General features: G+C 40.0%; 1 protein-coding gene across 1 annotated transcript in view; it reads right to left on the reverse strand.

Moving 5' to 3' along the window:
• The window catches only part of USH2A (usherin), a 387508-nt gene that overhangs the window by 51825 nt on the left and 321902 nt on the right, over positions 1-13781 (reverse strand). The window contains 1 exon segment of the mRNA XM_032102996.1: positions 13160-13514. Coding sequence (XP_031958887.1) covers positions 13160-13514 — 355 coding nt within the window.

A 13781-nucleotide genomic window follows, 5' to 3' on the forward strand; every position in this document is an offset into this window, starting at 1 on the left:
GATCTTCAGTCTGAGATGACGTAACTCAAGTGTGGTTTAAAATTTGCATTAAAACCCTCAGACCAAATATCAATATGGGGCTTTGTTACCAAAGCAACTCAAGGTGTTGCAATGCTATGTGGGACCAGAAGGAGAAAAACTGCAGCATTAAAGAGAGGTTGTGAATTTCTGTCTCAGAAATGTCCTATTTCAAAAGCCACGTGTTCTCAACTCTGGTCTCAAAGGCAGTACTGTATTTGACATCAGGGCTATTAGAGCTCAAACTATGGTGTTACCTGCTGGAAAAAGGTGATGTTTTCTTTCCCATTTGCTCCCAGGGTCTCTATTCAGTCTTTTTAGGCCTGGACTTTACAGTAACATTAAACACAGCACTTAAATATGTCACTGTCTTAAGCTACAACTATAGTGTAAATCTCATGATCTATTAGTACATCACGGGTGTAGCATTTCTAGCATAGACTAGTATTAGAGAAAATCTAAATTATCATCTGTCTCAAACCCCTGAAGAGAAAACAATAAAAAATAATTTTATTATACCGTAATGACAAGAATAATACTTCATCTGGGAGAAGATGTCTTCTGACTTCTCATTAATTCTTTTTTAAAGCCTGTTGAAATGTAAGAGCTCTGCAAAGTTTCATTCATTTTGTTTGTGCGGTGTAAAGTTTTCTTTATAGCAAAAATACAGAAGATTTATCACTGCAAGGAGTCCACTTCCCTCACTCTCTTGCAATATTAAAAGTGCATTTGCAATTCTGATCTTGTGGGACAATAGTAAACTCGATGCCCTTTTTTTTGCAGCCACTAGAGTAGCATCTCCACGCTGAATGGAATATTTGTCTCACACTAGGAACTCTGCTCTGGATGGGAAAAAAAAATAATGGATGCATTCAAATATGCTGGAAGTGGACTTAGAAAAACACTTGGAGCAAAATTCAGAACCAAAACAAGTAATGATTTGTAATATGCCCCAATAGGTTAACTAGATCCTGGGACCTCTGTCCATCTTCCCATTGTAAATATACTACTCCTCAGTGTCCTTTTGGCACACAGACAACCCACTCCAGGGGTCTCACTGAGACAGACCAAACCCCAGCAGTCACATCATCTCCACCTTAGGGCGGTCTGGGCACAGAACTGTTGAGAAGACAAACATGCTACCATAAAAGAGGAAGGTGGAACAGCCATAGATTAGTTCAAAGAAGATAGCCACAGCTGCAAAGTTGAAGAGCTTAAGGATGTTGTGCTGCAGGTTCTGCTGCTGCTCTTGCACCAGCCACAGGTTGCCTTAAGTGAGCATCTAAATGGTTGTCTCCCAGAGCTTTGCCTGTGTAGCTACATAGCCTCTGATGATACAAGGCCTTTACAGGACATTACCTGACTGAAGCAGAGTCCTGCCTGTTGGAAGGACTGCAGGACCCTCAGAGTATCTGGGAACAGAAACAAGTTCCTATGATGCCTTAGGGTTTAACTTTAATATTTTTCAGTTCCTGTACTGCCTAGTGTGTAACTCTGAAGTTTCGTGTAGCCTGTTAGCTGCTGTTACCTCATGCTGGTTAGACATAACAAACCTCCCTGGGTCTGCTCTTCAAGGACATCTCGATTGTCCCAGGCCCCAAACTATGTAAACTAAAAGCCTTTGAGAGGAGGGGCAAACCTGGGGTAATTACATATTTAACTGAAATTATAATTGGAGAATTTACCCTGATATGCAAATGGACCAAACTTATAAAAGTGTGAAGAACCCATGACCTGGGGTCCATCTTGGGTGTAGCCTTTTGACTGCCCAGGATGTACCTTTGAAGGCCCTTCAAATAAATACCTACTTTTACTCTCTTAACTCTCGCCTAGCCTCTGTTTTTAGGTAGCCACTCCCAGGCATCACCTAACAAAACTCTGAAAAACACTGAAGTTATTTTCTACCAGACCCTCAGGATGGAAACTCCTGCTTCTTATATCATCATAGTCTCTAACTGTGCTCTTAGGAAGGAAGGCTGGCAAAGGGAAAAGAAGGGAGGAAGGAACAGCTTCCACAGTTTGGGTTGCAGCAGCAAAGAAGCCTGAAGGTGCCAGAGGTGTAACAGATGATATTTTATTCCACAAAAGCTCTGACATGGCACCTACTAATAAGGTGAGAAACATTACTCTGAATCTACCAGCAGCTTTGGTTGGGGTTCTTGCAGCAAGCCCTCCATTTCACAGGTAGAAACCGTCTTTCCACGCTTATAGTTTTTCTTCGCACTCATAAAGCAGTTCAACAAGCATGTCCTTTCCAAATCATCTGGCCTGTCAGATGCTGACGGAGGGACATCCGTACCAATCTCTCTCTTTCTTTAAAGACCAAAGAGATTTTCTTTAAAAATGCTAAAGAAACAGACTTGAGAACAATAGTTTTTGCAGTTAAACAATAAAATCTATCCATCATGGGTCCTTGTGAGTAGAGTATAAATACACTTGGATGCTGCAGATCCCATTTGTCATGCAGTTCTGTAACTTTGGTCACACAAAAAGTTCAAGGTACTGAGAGAAATATTTGTAGTTTATGAGGGGATAAACTCATAAATCGGACTTTGTTTCCTCCTAATAGAGATTATATATATGTAAAGTACTCCCACACATTGCAGATCAGTTTTCAGACTACCATCCTCACAGCAGTCTACTATTTTTTGCCTTCCATTTCTTTGGAAACAAACCAACCAACCAACTACGAATTACTTATGTTTGGATGTTTTCATTCATGATCATACTGCTACTGAGAAGCAAGCAGGACAAATATAAACACTGTTGTGAACTTCATTGAATCTGATTAACTGTCTGGTTTGGGCTCAATTTAAATTAGTCAAGACTAAAAGTCCCTTGTCATCTTTTCCCTGCTCCACACACAAACGAGATCTTCACACAATTCAGAAGCTGTGCTAGGTCTGAAGACAAATACCAGAGCTGCCTGTCAGCTCCTTCACCAGCCAGTCAGCCCAGACAGTTAACTCACAATCTCCCTTCCCTTTTCTCTCTGACATTGCTCAGTTGTGCTTTCAACATTGTCAAAACACATTTCAACCAGTGTGAAGATCCAGCAGGAACTGGGTGCCCTTGCAAGGGTGTGGAAGTTCCTGCCTTCAAAGGGGCATGGGAGAGGGGAGCAGCTCTGCCAGCACAGCAGACCCCGAGTGATGAGGGCAAAGGGAGGCAGGGGTGGCAGCAGTGGGGCTTGGGACCCCTTGGTTTTCAGCACCCACAGGGTACAGACCGCTCCAAGGGCACATGCCCTGAACTGCTGACGTGCACCCAGGCAGCCTCATCCCAAGCTGGGAGCATGGCTGTGCAAGGCTGTTTTACCAAAAGGGCTGGCATATATAAACTATCAGAATCTGCACACGGCTGAAAGCAGGAGGGGTCAAACTCAATACTCTGAACAGCATTTATTATAAACTTCTGTGATTTTTCCTCTTTGTATGGCCATCTCAGAATTTTCCCTTTACAAACTTAGTAGCTGTATGACTGTTTTCAAAATGAAATTATATTAGCTAATTATTCAATTTATTTAATTACAATTTAATTCCCACCTTATAAGATGAATCACTAGAATCAGTCGGTAATGCACCTGCTGACTGGATAACCACTTCCATTTTGTTTTTTTGTTTTTCAACTATTTTTAATAAACTAATTTTTAAGACTGTCAACTCTGTCGGTAAAATCTCACAGAGCTTTTCAGCTTTGAAATAATTTTAATATACTGCAATTCTCCCAACAATCTGAAAAACAACAGAAAGTCCCATTATGATCCAAAAGAATCAAAAGAATGCTGCACTTTGAAATGAGAGTCACATTTTGGATTTCTTTTTCATACCCAGTTAACTTTATATACAGCTACAGTATAATGTGATAGTAAATTTATACCCCTCCATTGTCACCTGTTCAAAATGCATTGGAATATTCAGTGGGGTTTTTTTTTCAGTTTTTAAAGTCTCCATCAGAGCCTGGGTGAGAACTGGAATAAATAAGCAGCCACGTTTTCCCATACTGGAAAAGTTCCAGAAAGGAAAGGGCTCTTGACTAAGCTAAAGGAGTTTTCAAGACGCTTTCTATTTCCATACTCATTCTTTTGTATGCTAGGTTGCCTGCCATTATGTTTATGTAATTCTGACAGTGTTCTTAATGACACACTAACAGATTGTAAAACACGCTGCTGGCATTTACTTGTTTTTTTATATTTTTAAAACAATGTCCTTCATGTAACAGTAGTTAAGCGCGGCAGAAGGACATCATTAGAGCCATGGTTAAACTGTAATTTACACCATTAGGAAGGCAGGAGCAATTTTTATTGCCTGGCAATTTTCTTGCTGAAATATTTGGACCATATGGCTCAATTTGTGTAATAACCTTAATTTCAGCACCCTTCAGGTCTGCCTCCATCTCCTACGGAATGGTAAAATGCGGTTTAGCAGAAAAGGCAACTGTCTATACTTAGAGAGTTGAGATTAATAACATGTCACGTCCTGTTTTTGGTGAAGGAATTCGAACAGCAGCCAGATGGTATCTCTACAAATAACTGTCAGGGGTCTTGATCTAATCAATACAATGTATTAATACATCTCCCTTCGCTGCTTCTCGAGGGGCTAGCGTGCAACATCTGGAAAGATTGGGGGGACCGCCAAGTAGAAAGCTGATCCTTTTCAGAATCAAACTGAGCCCAATTAATTTTTCATGTATACTTGATAACTGTTTCATAATGAGCTATGCGTCTTGACGGAGTTAGGGTTGGCGGCATGAGCGGCTTGTGCTTCCTATCCCCATTCAGTCCACTTACAGAAACCAACCCATTAATCAAACTATCTGGCATAAAACCGAAATCTCAGCTCAGCAAGAGATCAATAACCATCCTTAAAAATCAAAACAAAACAACACAACCAGAGCAATAACAAAGACCCCACCACAGAAAAGGGCTTTAGTGGGCAGAAGTATCCAGGCATGACATTAGTAATTACTTTAAGAAAAACCAAAACTCAGAGCCATACTCACCTGACAGGCACCTAAACCACAGAATTTAATATTAGCTTCCTGTCAAAAAGTAACATTTAAGTCCATTAAAAATACACTGCCATTCTGCTTTCTAGATACAGAGGCCATCTGGCCCCTATTCACCATAATTGCTGTTACAGTCTCAAAAATAATATTTATATAATGCTGTAAATTAACAGACGGACACCCATTCCCACTCCCAAAGAGCTTTCTGATGGTAAACTCATCTTTTAGCACCATGCAGATATTAGGGTCTTGCTCCCTAAAGAAAGAGGGGGCAAGATCATAGCAAGATTATACATGTATTCCAGGGCTTTTTGTAAAGTCTGAAAAGAGGAGAGAGAGAGGTCACTCGGCAGGCAGAAAACGGGAAACTGCAACAAGCATAGGGGGGATGAGCCTGAATGAGGCTGTGAAGCTGAGTGATGGGAATGGATTCAAAAGGGAGCAGTAAAGAGAAAGGACAGGAGGTCAGCTGAGAATACTAAACTTATCTTGCATAGGACACCCCATGGCTGTTTGATGAGAATGACTTTGGTGACTGTAGACCTGGATTAGATTCAAATGGAGTCCCCAGTGGTATGAGGCTCTGTGTTATATTAGCAATTCCCATGAGTCCTATGGCTTGCTTTTGCTGCCTTTTTTTACTAAAAAAAGAAGGTAGGATTCTCTGTTTATTAAAATTACCCTTTGCTTGCTAAAATTCCCCATGAAATATAAGCATGTGACATAACACTTCTCAGCCAATTTGAATTAAAGACCTTATCTGTGGAGGGAAGTGGGGCTAGAGAGTAGGATGGAGGCTGGAGAGTGGCCTTTCTAATTATCAGCTGAAGAATTCCTGTATCTGTAACTGCTGGGCATGACCCTGGGGATTTTAGGAAGCTGCCCTATGACTTCACCAACAAAGAGCGTTATCTTGGAGTTGCCTGATACATCCACTTAAGAATGTTGGCTAAATGTGAATTAAAATCTAGTCAAATCCAATTAAGCATTTTTAAACAGATATCTAATTTGAAAAACAGCTGTACGTATTACCCAACAAATTTCTGCCTCCTCCTTCTTCATTTTTATTTTCTACTTATATATGAAAAAGCATCTGTAGCTTGCTAAAACATTGCTTTTTAAAGCTGATTTAGTGCAGTCACGTAACAGGGCACAAAGGGAAGAGTGTCCCCATGTTAAATCTTCCTAACAAATTATACTTAAATTATTTTGTTTTTACAAATTAGAAAACATTCTATTAGTGGTGTTTTTCTACACTGCCTGGTTAGCTTGATCTTAGTCTCACAACTGGAATGCAAATACAGAAAAAATCACAGCGAAAAGCATAAATATAAAGCATATATAAAAACATACGTAGAGAAAGAGCATGTGGAACACTTATGCAATCTCATTTTAGCCATCAGCCTTTAGGCTTTGTCAGGTGGTCACCTATTCTCTCATGGCTGCAGATGCACACACACAAACAATTACCACTTTCAGAGGGCTGCCCACCACCATCTTTCTGTCAAAGGGTACCATCTTTTAAACCTGTCAAACTGCATAATTCCATTGTGGGGGTTAAGAAAGCTGATTAATCGGTGTAAAATCAACCACCTTCTTTGACTGACACCTATCACTAGTGGCACACAAGTGAACCACAGGAAAGCAGTCTCATGTGAACAGCTGCAGCCCAAGGATGGTACATGTCCATGCCTTAGATGCTCTCGATGTTTCATGGTCCATAGAAGACATTCATGCTCTTAACTAGGTTAGATGTCTGAAGTCAGACATTATGAATATCTCTCAAAAGACCTAATTCTACATGTATTTCACTCATCAAAAAAAGACTACACAATGGGTAAAAAATGGACCTTGCACAAGGAGAAGCCCAAGAATAAAATACACCAGATTTTTCCAAACAGATGACTAATTTACTTGTAGAAGAAACTACCTATTGATCCAGGCACTCTGACCTAGTCAATCTAGAGTGTGGTTAGGCATGGTGAGATATAACTCTATCAGTGTTTTTACTTCTGTCTGATCCAAAAATTTATTGAAAGACAAAATTACATCAGCTTCATGTTGCACACAGAATTAGGGAGAAAACATTAAAGAAAAAAAGTGGAATAAACGTCTTTGCTGTAACCTTCACTAATTCAAATCACCAGTCGTCTGATAACATACTAAGACCTCACAGACACCAGACAAACCTTTCCTTCCGAACTCACAAGGATTCTTTCCTTTCTGGCAGAGTTCCAGCAGGGTCTAAAGCTATGTTTCTGGGGCTGCCGGAAACATCCAGGAGACAGTGAAGTGGCCTTGTTTATGGCAAGGATGGTATAAATAGAAGAGCTGAAGCTTCTCTCTTTCTCTCTCACCATTCCCCTCTGGTTCCATTACCACAGTACTTAAAAATCATCAAAGTTGTGCAACAATCCTTTTCATCCTTTCTACTCTAATTAGGCAATTCTACATGTCTGTCTTGATAGGTGGGGCTTACTGAAGCACTTAATCAGTTTCTGGAGGGGCATCATAGTGCCAATGCAAATGCTTATTTAAACAGAGCTGTAGTGCCAAATCCAGCATATTCTGCAGCAGTGTGGAAACAACAGAATCTGTGAGACACAGATTGCTTCACACACTTTTTTTGAGCAGCCTTCAATGTGAAGCAGCACTTGTCCTGTATTCATCCTGTGTAAGCTTAACAGGTCTAGAGATTAAAACATGGAAAGAATTTTATATTACTGGACTTTCCTGGCAAATAAAACAATTAGAGCATTCCAGTACGAGCCCTTCGTGAAACTGTGCTAATAAGGCTTTGAATCTTAAAAACTGCATGTAAATCAAACGATTCATTTGCAAAACCATCACATACAGCACACACGTGGGTAGGTGGGGATCATTTCATTGAAATTAGAAAGCAAATGTCTCTATACATGAGAGGTCACCAGTTGTTGTACGTTAAAATCTTTTCACTGTTAGGCATAATTAAAATACTCTAACAGTAGTTTCAGTAATTTAAACATTGCAGTATTGTTGTAATATTTTTCTAGGCTTCAAGAGTTCACAATTGTTTGGTCCAATCAAATCTGGGAACACCGGAGAAGTTATCACCCATCAAGGTAATTACTTTCAAGTTGAAATAATTACTCCATCAATGTTAATGGTCTTTCAACTTCAATAAAGCACTCACCTGCCGATAATCACAGCTAACCTCTTGCTCTCATGCAATTCCCTCTCTATTTAGCAGGTTATATTACAGCCGTTAGAGTGGTCACTTGTCCTGAACAGCTGCTGAATTTCACTTTGATCGTCTGTGAACCATAAAAAAATTAGTCATCTGTGTATGATTTTCCCTAACCCATAAGCCCTTGCAGAGCTAAGGAGACGATCTTTTGGCTGCATTAGGGCACTGCTGAGCAGCCATCTTGTTTCTGGTGGTGGCTACTTTCCACTGTCTAACAGCAGCACAGTAGCCTAATTAACTTTTGCCCTCCACTGCCGTTTACAGCTTTCACTCATTGCTAAGTAGCACATCTTCTGAATTTATGGCATGTGCAGGGATTCCTTCCCTTACACTCAACCTCTTTTCATAGGGTGCACTCCATTTCCCAGGCATCTGCAATAAGCATGTATCAAAAAGTTTCATTGGTCCCTCTCCTTGGCATATTTTTTTCTTATTCTTCATTACTTCTTCTATAAGAAAGTTGCCATGTACAGCACTGAATACTGCATTTCTGAATAGTCTGTACAAGGAAGTTAATAACTATGTGGTATCTCATCCTTAATGCTGCCAAATGTTCACAGGTCTCTATGAGGAAATAGAAGTGAAGGATCACACATGAATGCAATAAGTATTTTTAAATGCACTGAATAGAAAGAGACTAACTCTGGATGCATGATTCCAGATATCTGTAAAATCCTGCATAGGAGGCATGCATGTATGACAGTACTGGCCACTCAAGATTACTTCTGATATATTACTTTTGATATGGAGTTTTTCAACAAGTCAACTATACTTAATATTCTGACTCAGTTTATTTGATGCTTAAATTACTGTCTGCTTATAACAACACAATCACATTAGCCAAAGCCTCATCCTCCTACCAAAGTCTTTATTACTGCTATTCTGCAATGTCTACAGATTTCCCTGTCACAGCACCTGCCAAGAGAAGCTTGGCCAGTGCAGTTATATACCACCTCCCCAAATAATGTAAGGGAAGCCAACATGTGTTCTCAGCTGTTAGCACAGCTGCATCCAAACCAGAGGCTTTGCTGAGGCAGTGATAGCAGCTAAGAGATGCGTTAATTTTTTCACCCCAAGCTGGCATGGTTAATCCAAAAAAAGTCTTTAAGGACAAGTTTGGTCTGAGAGCCTCACATTACAAAACACATTGCGAGAAGACCTGTGCACAAGTGCAGGATTTCCCAGGAAAAAGGCCTAGAATGCTTACGCCTATCTCTTGCATCCTCTAACAAGCACATTGCACTTTTATCTACACTTGGCTGAGGTGAATTTAACACACTGAGACCTTGATTCTACATAATAATAACTGGGGAGCACTGCCCATAGCAGGCAGAGTTTTTCTTTTTAACCCTCATCTCTGGATGCTCTTCTTTCTCCAGGCTTATTCTAACAGCTACATATTTTCTATTTTTTTACTCATTTTCCTGGCTTTGAATTCTCCTGTTCACAATAAACAACCAAACACTTGATATAATTGTCATGGGAAAAACAGCATTACACACCCACAAAACATGTATCAAGGAATGTCCAAACCTAGCCACAGTTCTACCTCACAGCCACATTAGGAATACAGCAGTTAAAGAGCTGTGGTGCTTTGATGACATTTGGCAGGCACTCATTGGCTTTATAATTAAATCAGCTCTGGGGTTTGTGTTCACAAGCTTAAGTTCTAAGTTCACAGGAGTGAGAAGCTTGCTTTGACAATCCAGTCACTTTATGCAGATTTCTGTGAATGAGAACCTACTACCAATCCCTTCCCCTATAAACACGTCTGTCTCATGTTAATGCTGTCAAGACACTAAATATGATTCCTGCTTTAGAGGGTTAAAATGAAGTGCAAAGACATTGTGGGAGACACTTCTGCTGCTCTAACCAGTCTTGACTTGACTTTGCTCTGCAAATAAACCAGAATGTCAGTTTAACTCACTGTCACCTAACATCTGTCACTACACTCCTGGCCAAACAAGCTGAGGAAATGGGTGACACTGCTTTTTAACTATGAAGCATCAAAATGGCTCCTGTGTATGTCACTTGCTTCTAACGGCACAGGACACCCTCCTTTCATTTCAGGGGTAGCAGCTTTTGCTCTGAGAATTGAGTTCTTGTTTTTATCTCCACAGGCAGTGTAAAATTTGAAGGCGTCAGTGACAACCTTAAGGTACCAGCCAGCCATACCTTTGACATATTAACTCAAATACATATTAACGGAGATTAAATAGCTGGATTTGGGGAAGGTACAGTGGATAAGTCTGTCAAATTGTTTGAAAACCCAGAAGATGCTTTGCATTTGGCTCTGAAATGGATGGAAATGAAGCTGTCATATTAGAACAGTCTGCAGGGACATTAGGAAAAACTTAATTTGTATCCTACAGTGTCACAAGGATTGTATTTCTCCTCTAAGTTTTGGTCAAGCTTTATGTCCCAGGGCCAGGGTGGGATCAGCCACCATGATTCTAGCACTGCTTTTTTTTCTGGAATAATCTAATAGGATAAGAATGGAGTGTAACAGATTAAATAAAGGACCAAACTCATTGCTTTCTTAATACTTTAAGTCTTACTTGTAACATGGAAGCCTGTGAGAGAGAATGACTAATGGCATATCCCACGAGGGAGCTCCAATAGAGATGCTTTAGGAGATTAAATGATTTAGCCTAGTACCCATGAAGGCTATATTTTAAAGGGGCAGAAGTTTAATCATTGGAATTCTAGTTCCTTCAATTACATTTTAATTAAAGTATCTCATTCACAAAGCTAAAGTTAAGGGTATATCAGCAATTCCATGATAAAATTCTATTTTTAAGCATTTATAACTTTGAAAGTTGCTGTCCAGGTTTTTGCCTGCTGGGATAATTGACCTAACCTCCTGCAGGTATCTTTGATAACAGGACTCCATCCGCTGTATGTCAATAACTTTGATTCAAAGCTTTAGCTGTTCTGCTATATTCAGAAGACGTGGGATTCAGATCTCAGGTCCTTGGTATAAATCAGCAGCAATTCTATTCAGTTAATACAGCTGCAACAGCTTAAAGTGAGTGCAACTGATGGAGGAGATGGAAGAGATGTGCAGAAAGAGTTGTCCCCAAAGGGTAGTATAGTATTTTAAATAAAAATGGGTAGCAAAAATAATAATTGATCCACGATCAAGACAAAGGACAGTAGAAAACCCATGCAAGCTAGCTTTGCTGCAATGCTAGTAGAACAGCTATATGTATGCTGCCAGAATGTCATTTTGATTCAGGATACTGTTTGGGGAAAATAAAGGATTTTGGAGCCAGGAAAACATGAATTCAGTAAATAATAGCTTGTTAATCTAAAAGGCTTTTAACTGATGCTGTTAAAGAAACATGCCATAGCAACATTATTTAAAAGACCATTTTTGTAGGTTTTATTGCCCACAGTACAACCATCTTGGACATTTTCTGTTGTTGTTGGCGGCATGCTTAGAAGACATTGCAATGCATGACCAACCAGGTCAATTCTGATGCTCAGCAACACATTGCACGCTGCTGAAGCAGAGTAGTAGGAGAAGCCCTGGCTTCTCACTGGTTTTAAAATCTTAGGTGCGTCCTCACAATTATGATGGTGGTTATTTTTCTTAAAACAAGTTAAGAGAGCTAAGTACCAAAATGCCACTGAACTTTAGAATCCCAATCGAGTTTTTAAAGTCCAGCGTGTTGTGCAATGCTTCCGCAGGCAAAAGTATACATTATTCCTATAATTCACTTCAGGACCTGTTTTCCTTTTCAGAAAAAGATGTACTACAAACTTAATCCATTTAAGAAGCTAGACACAAAACTGCTTTGTAACCCTATGATCAAGGGTGTGTAAGATTACGAAGCTGGAAACTTCTTCCACTGTGTCATGTTGAGATTTGTCAGAGGAAGTTACTTAAAGGTTACTACTGGGTATTCCAGGGAAAGCTTTTTAGAATCCTACTTGAATCATCAAGCAGATACTTTATAATTGGGATGATTAAGAATTTAGGGGATTTCCAGTGTTATTTGATACAAACACGGACTGTGAAGATAATTCAGGGAAAATTCTAGGTTCATGAACTTGAGGTGGCACTGCTGAGGAAACCAAACTTTATTACAACCTCCTTAAACTTTTAAAACTTATTTCAGAAGACAACCAAGTACAGCAGCTGTCCTAATATACAACAGTTCAGTCCAACTATCTATAAGCTGTCTTACTGTACAAAGACTAGAATGTAATATACAGGGGGAAGGAGCAGTGGCAAATGCACAAAACACAACCACTTCTGTCACTGGTTTACACAATGTTGTTAGACAGGTCACAAAACAATGCCCTTTCCCAAATCTATCCCTTCACATACCGAATAGAAACAGGGAAAGAAAGAGAAGGGAAAGACAGATCAGCAGTGCAAAGGAAAATTCTAATATAAGCACGTGAATTGGAAATAAAAGTAGAACTGCTTTTATTACTGATGAATTATGAGGGGAACATGCAAATGGGTTGCATATATGAACTACGTAATTACTAATTAATTCATTCACTTTATGATTCCAACTGAAATAAAAAACAGAGCTCTATACAAGGAGGAGTGATATTGCTGTTCTTTGTACAGGTCCTGTGAAACTAATTTTGTCAGCAGACAGAAAGCTTGGAACAGTATTTTCAGAGCAAGGCTGACAAACACGTGTGCTTAATTCCTCCAGACATGACACATCCATGCTTTTGCCTAATCTACTCGCCCCTACCAGAAACCCAATATTAACGTGAAATGTTTTAGTCTGCATTGGGCCAAACACAAAATTTAAACCAACAGAACAACCGGCAACTGTAAACCCCACTCTTCACATCAGGGTTGAAGGAGATTTTAAAATACAACCAAGATCAAAGCAGAGTAAACACATTTTAAAACTGGATTTGTGGCCCAGTTCTTACCATTACGGTGAGTGCTGTGACAGCTGGGGTGCTAAATGTCGGGTCGCTGCGTTTCTCTTGATAGACCACTCTGTACAGAGATATGACACCGTTGGGCGAGGCTGGCTGCGTCCAGTTCAACCGCACCGAGTACGCACTCGTGGCTTGTGCCCAAGGGGCTGCCATGCCCCACGGGGAAGCCTCCAGAGTCTGGGTTGAAGCCCACAGGCTGTCCACGGACCCCACAGAATTCTGAGCTCTGGCACGATACTCATAGAGAGTAAAAGGCTGGAGAGCATCGGATGCATCAATGAATTCCAAAGCTCCTTCAGTCCAGATGAACAAAAGCAGCTCTTCTTGACTGCCCACAGGACGTCTGGAATAAAATCAAAAGCAGTGTGTTTAAATTTGAAAATAGCTTTAGCAGACCCATAATAGTAGATCCTGAAGTTCCAAGTTCAGCTTGTATCTCAGAAAAATACTGAACTTATTTCTGTATGTTACACACACACACAAGGAACTGCCTACCTATCTTTGCACCTTAAAAGCATTTTCCTGAACTTGCGTTAGGTGCTGAGTAGTGAAGAGAGATTTTTTCGGCAATCAATTATTCTCCTTTATCTAGAAGTATACTATAAAACAT

This window comes from Corvus moneduloides, chromosome 3 (assembly GCF_009650955.1).
Source record: "Corvus moneduloides isolate bCorMon1 chromosome 3, bCorMon1.pri, whole genome shotgun sequence".
NCBI classification, from domain to species: domain Eukaryota; kingdom Metazoa; phylum Chordata; class Aves; order Passeriformes; family Corvidae; genus Corvus; species Corvus moneduloides.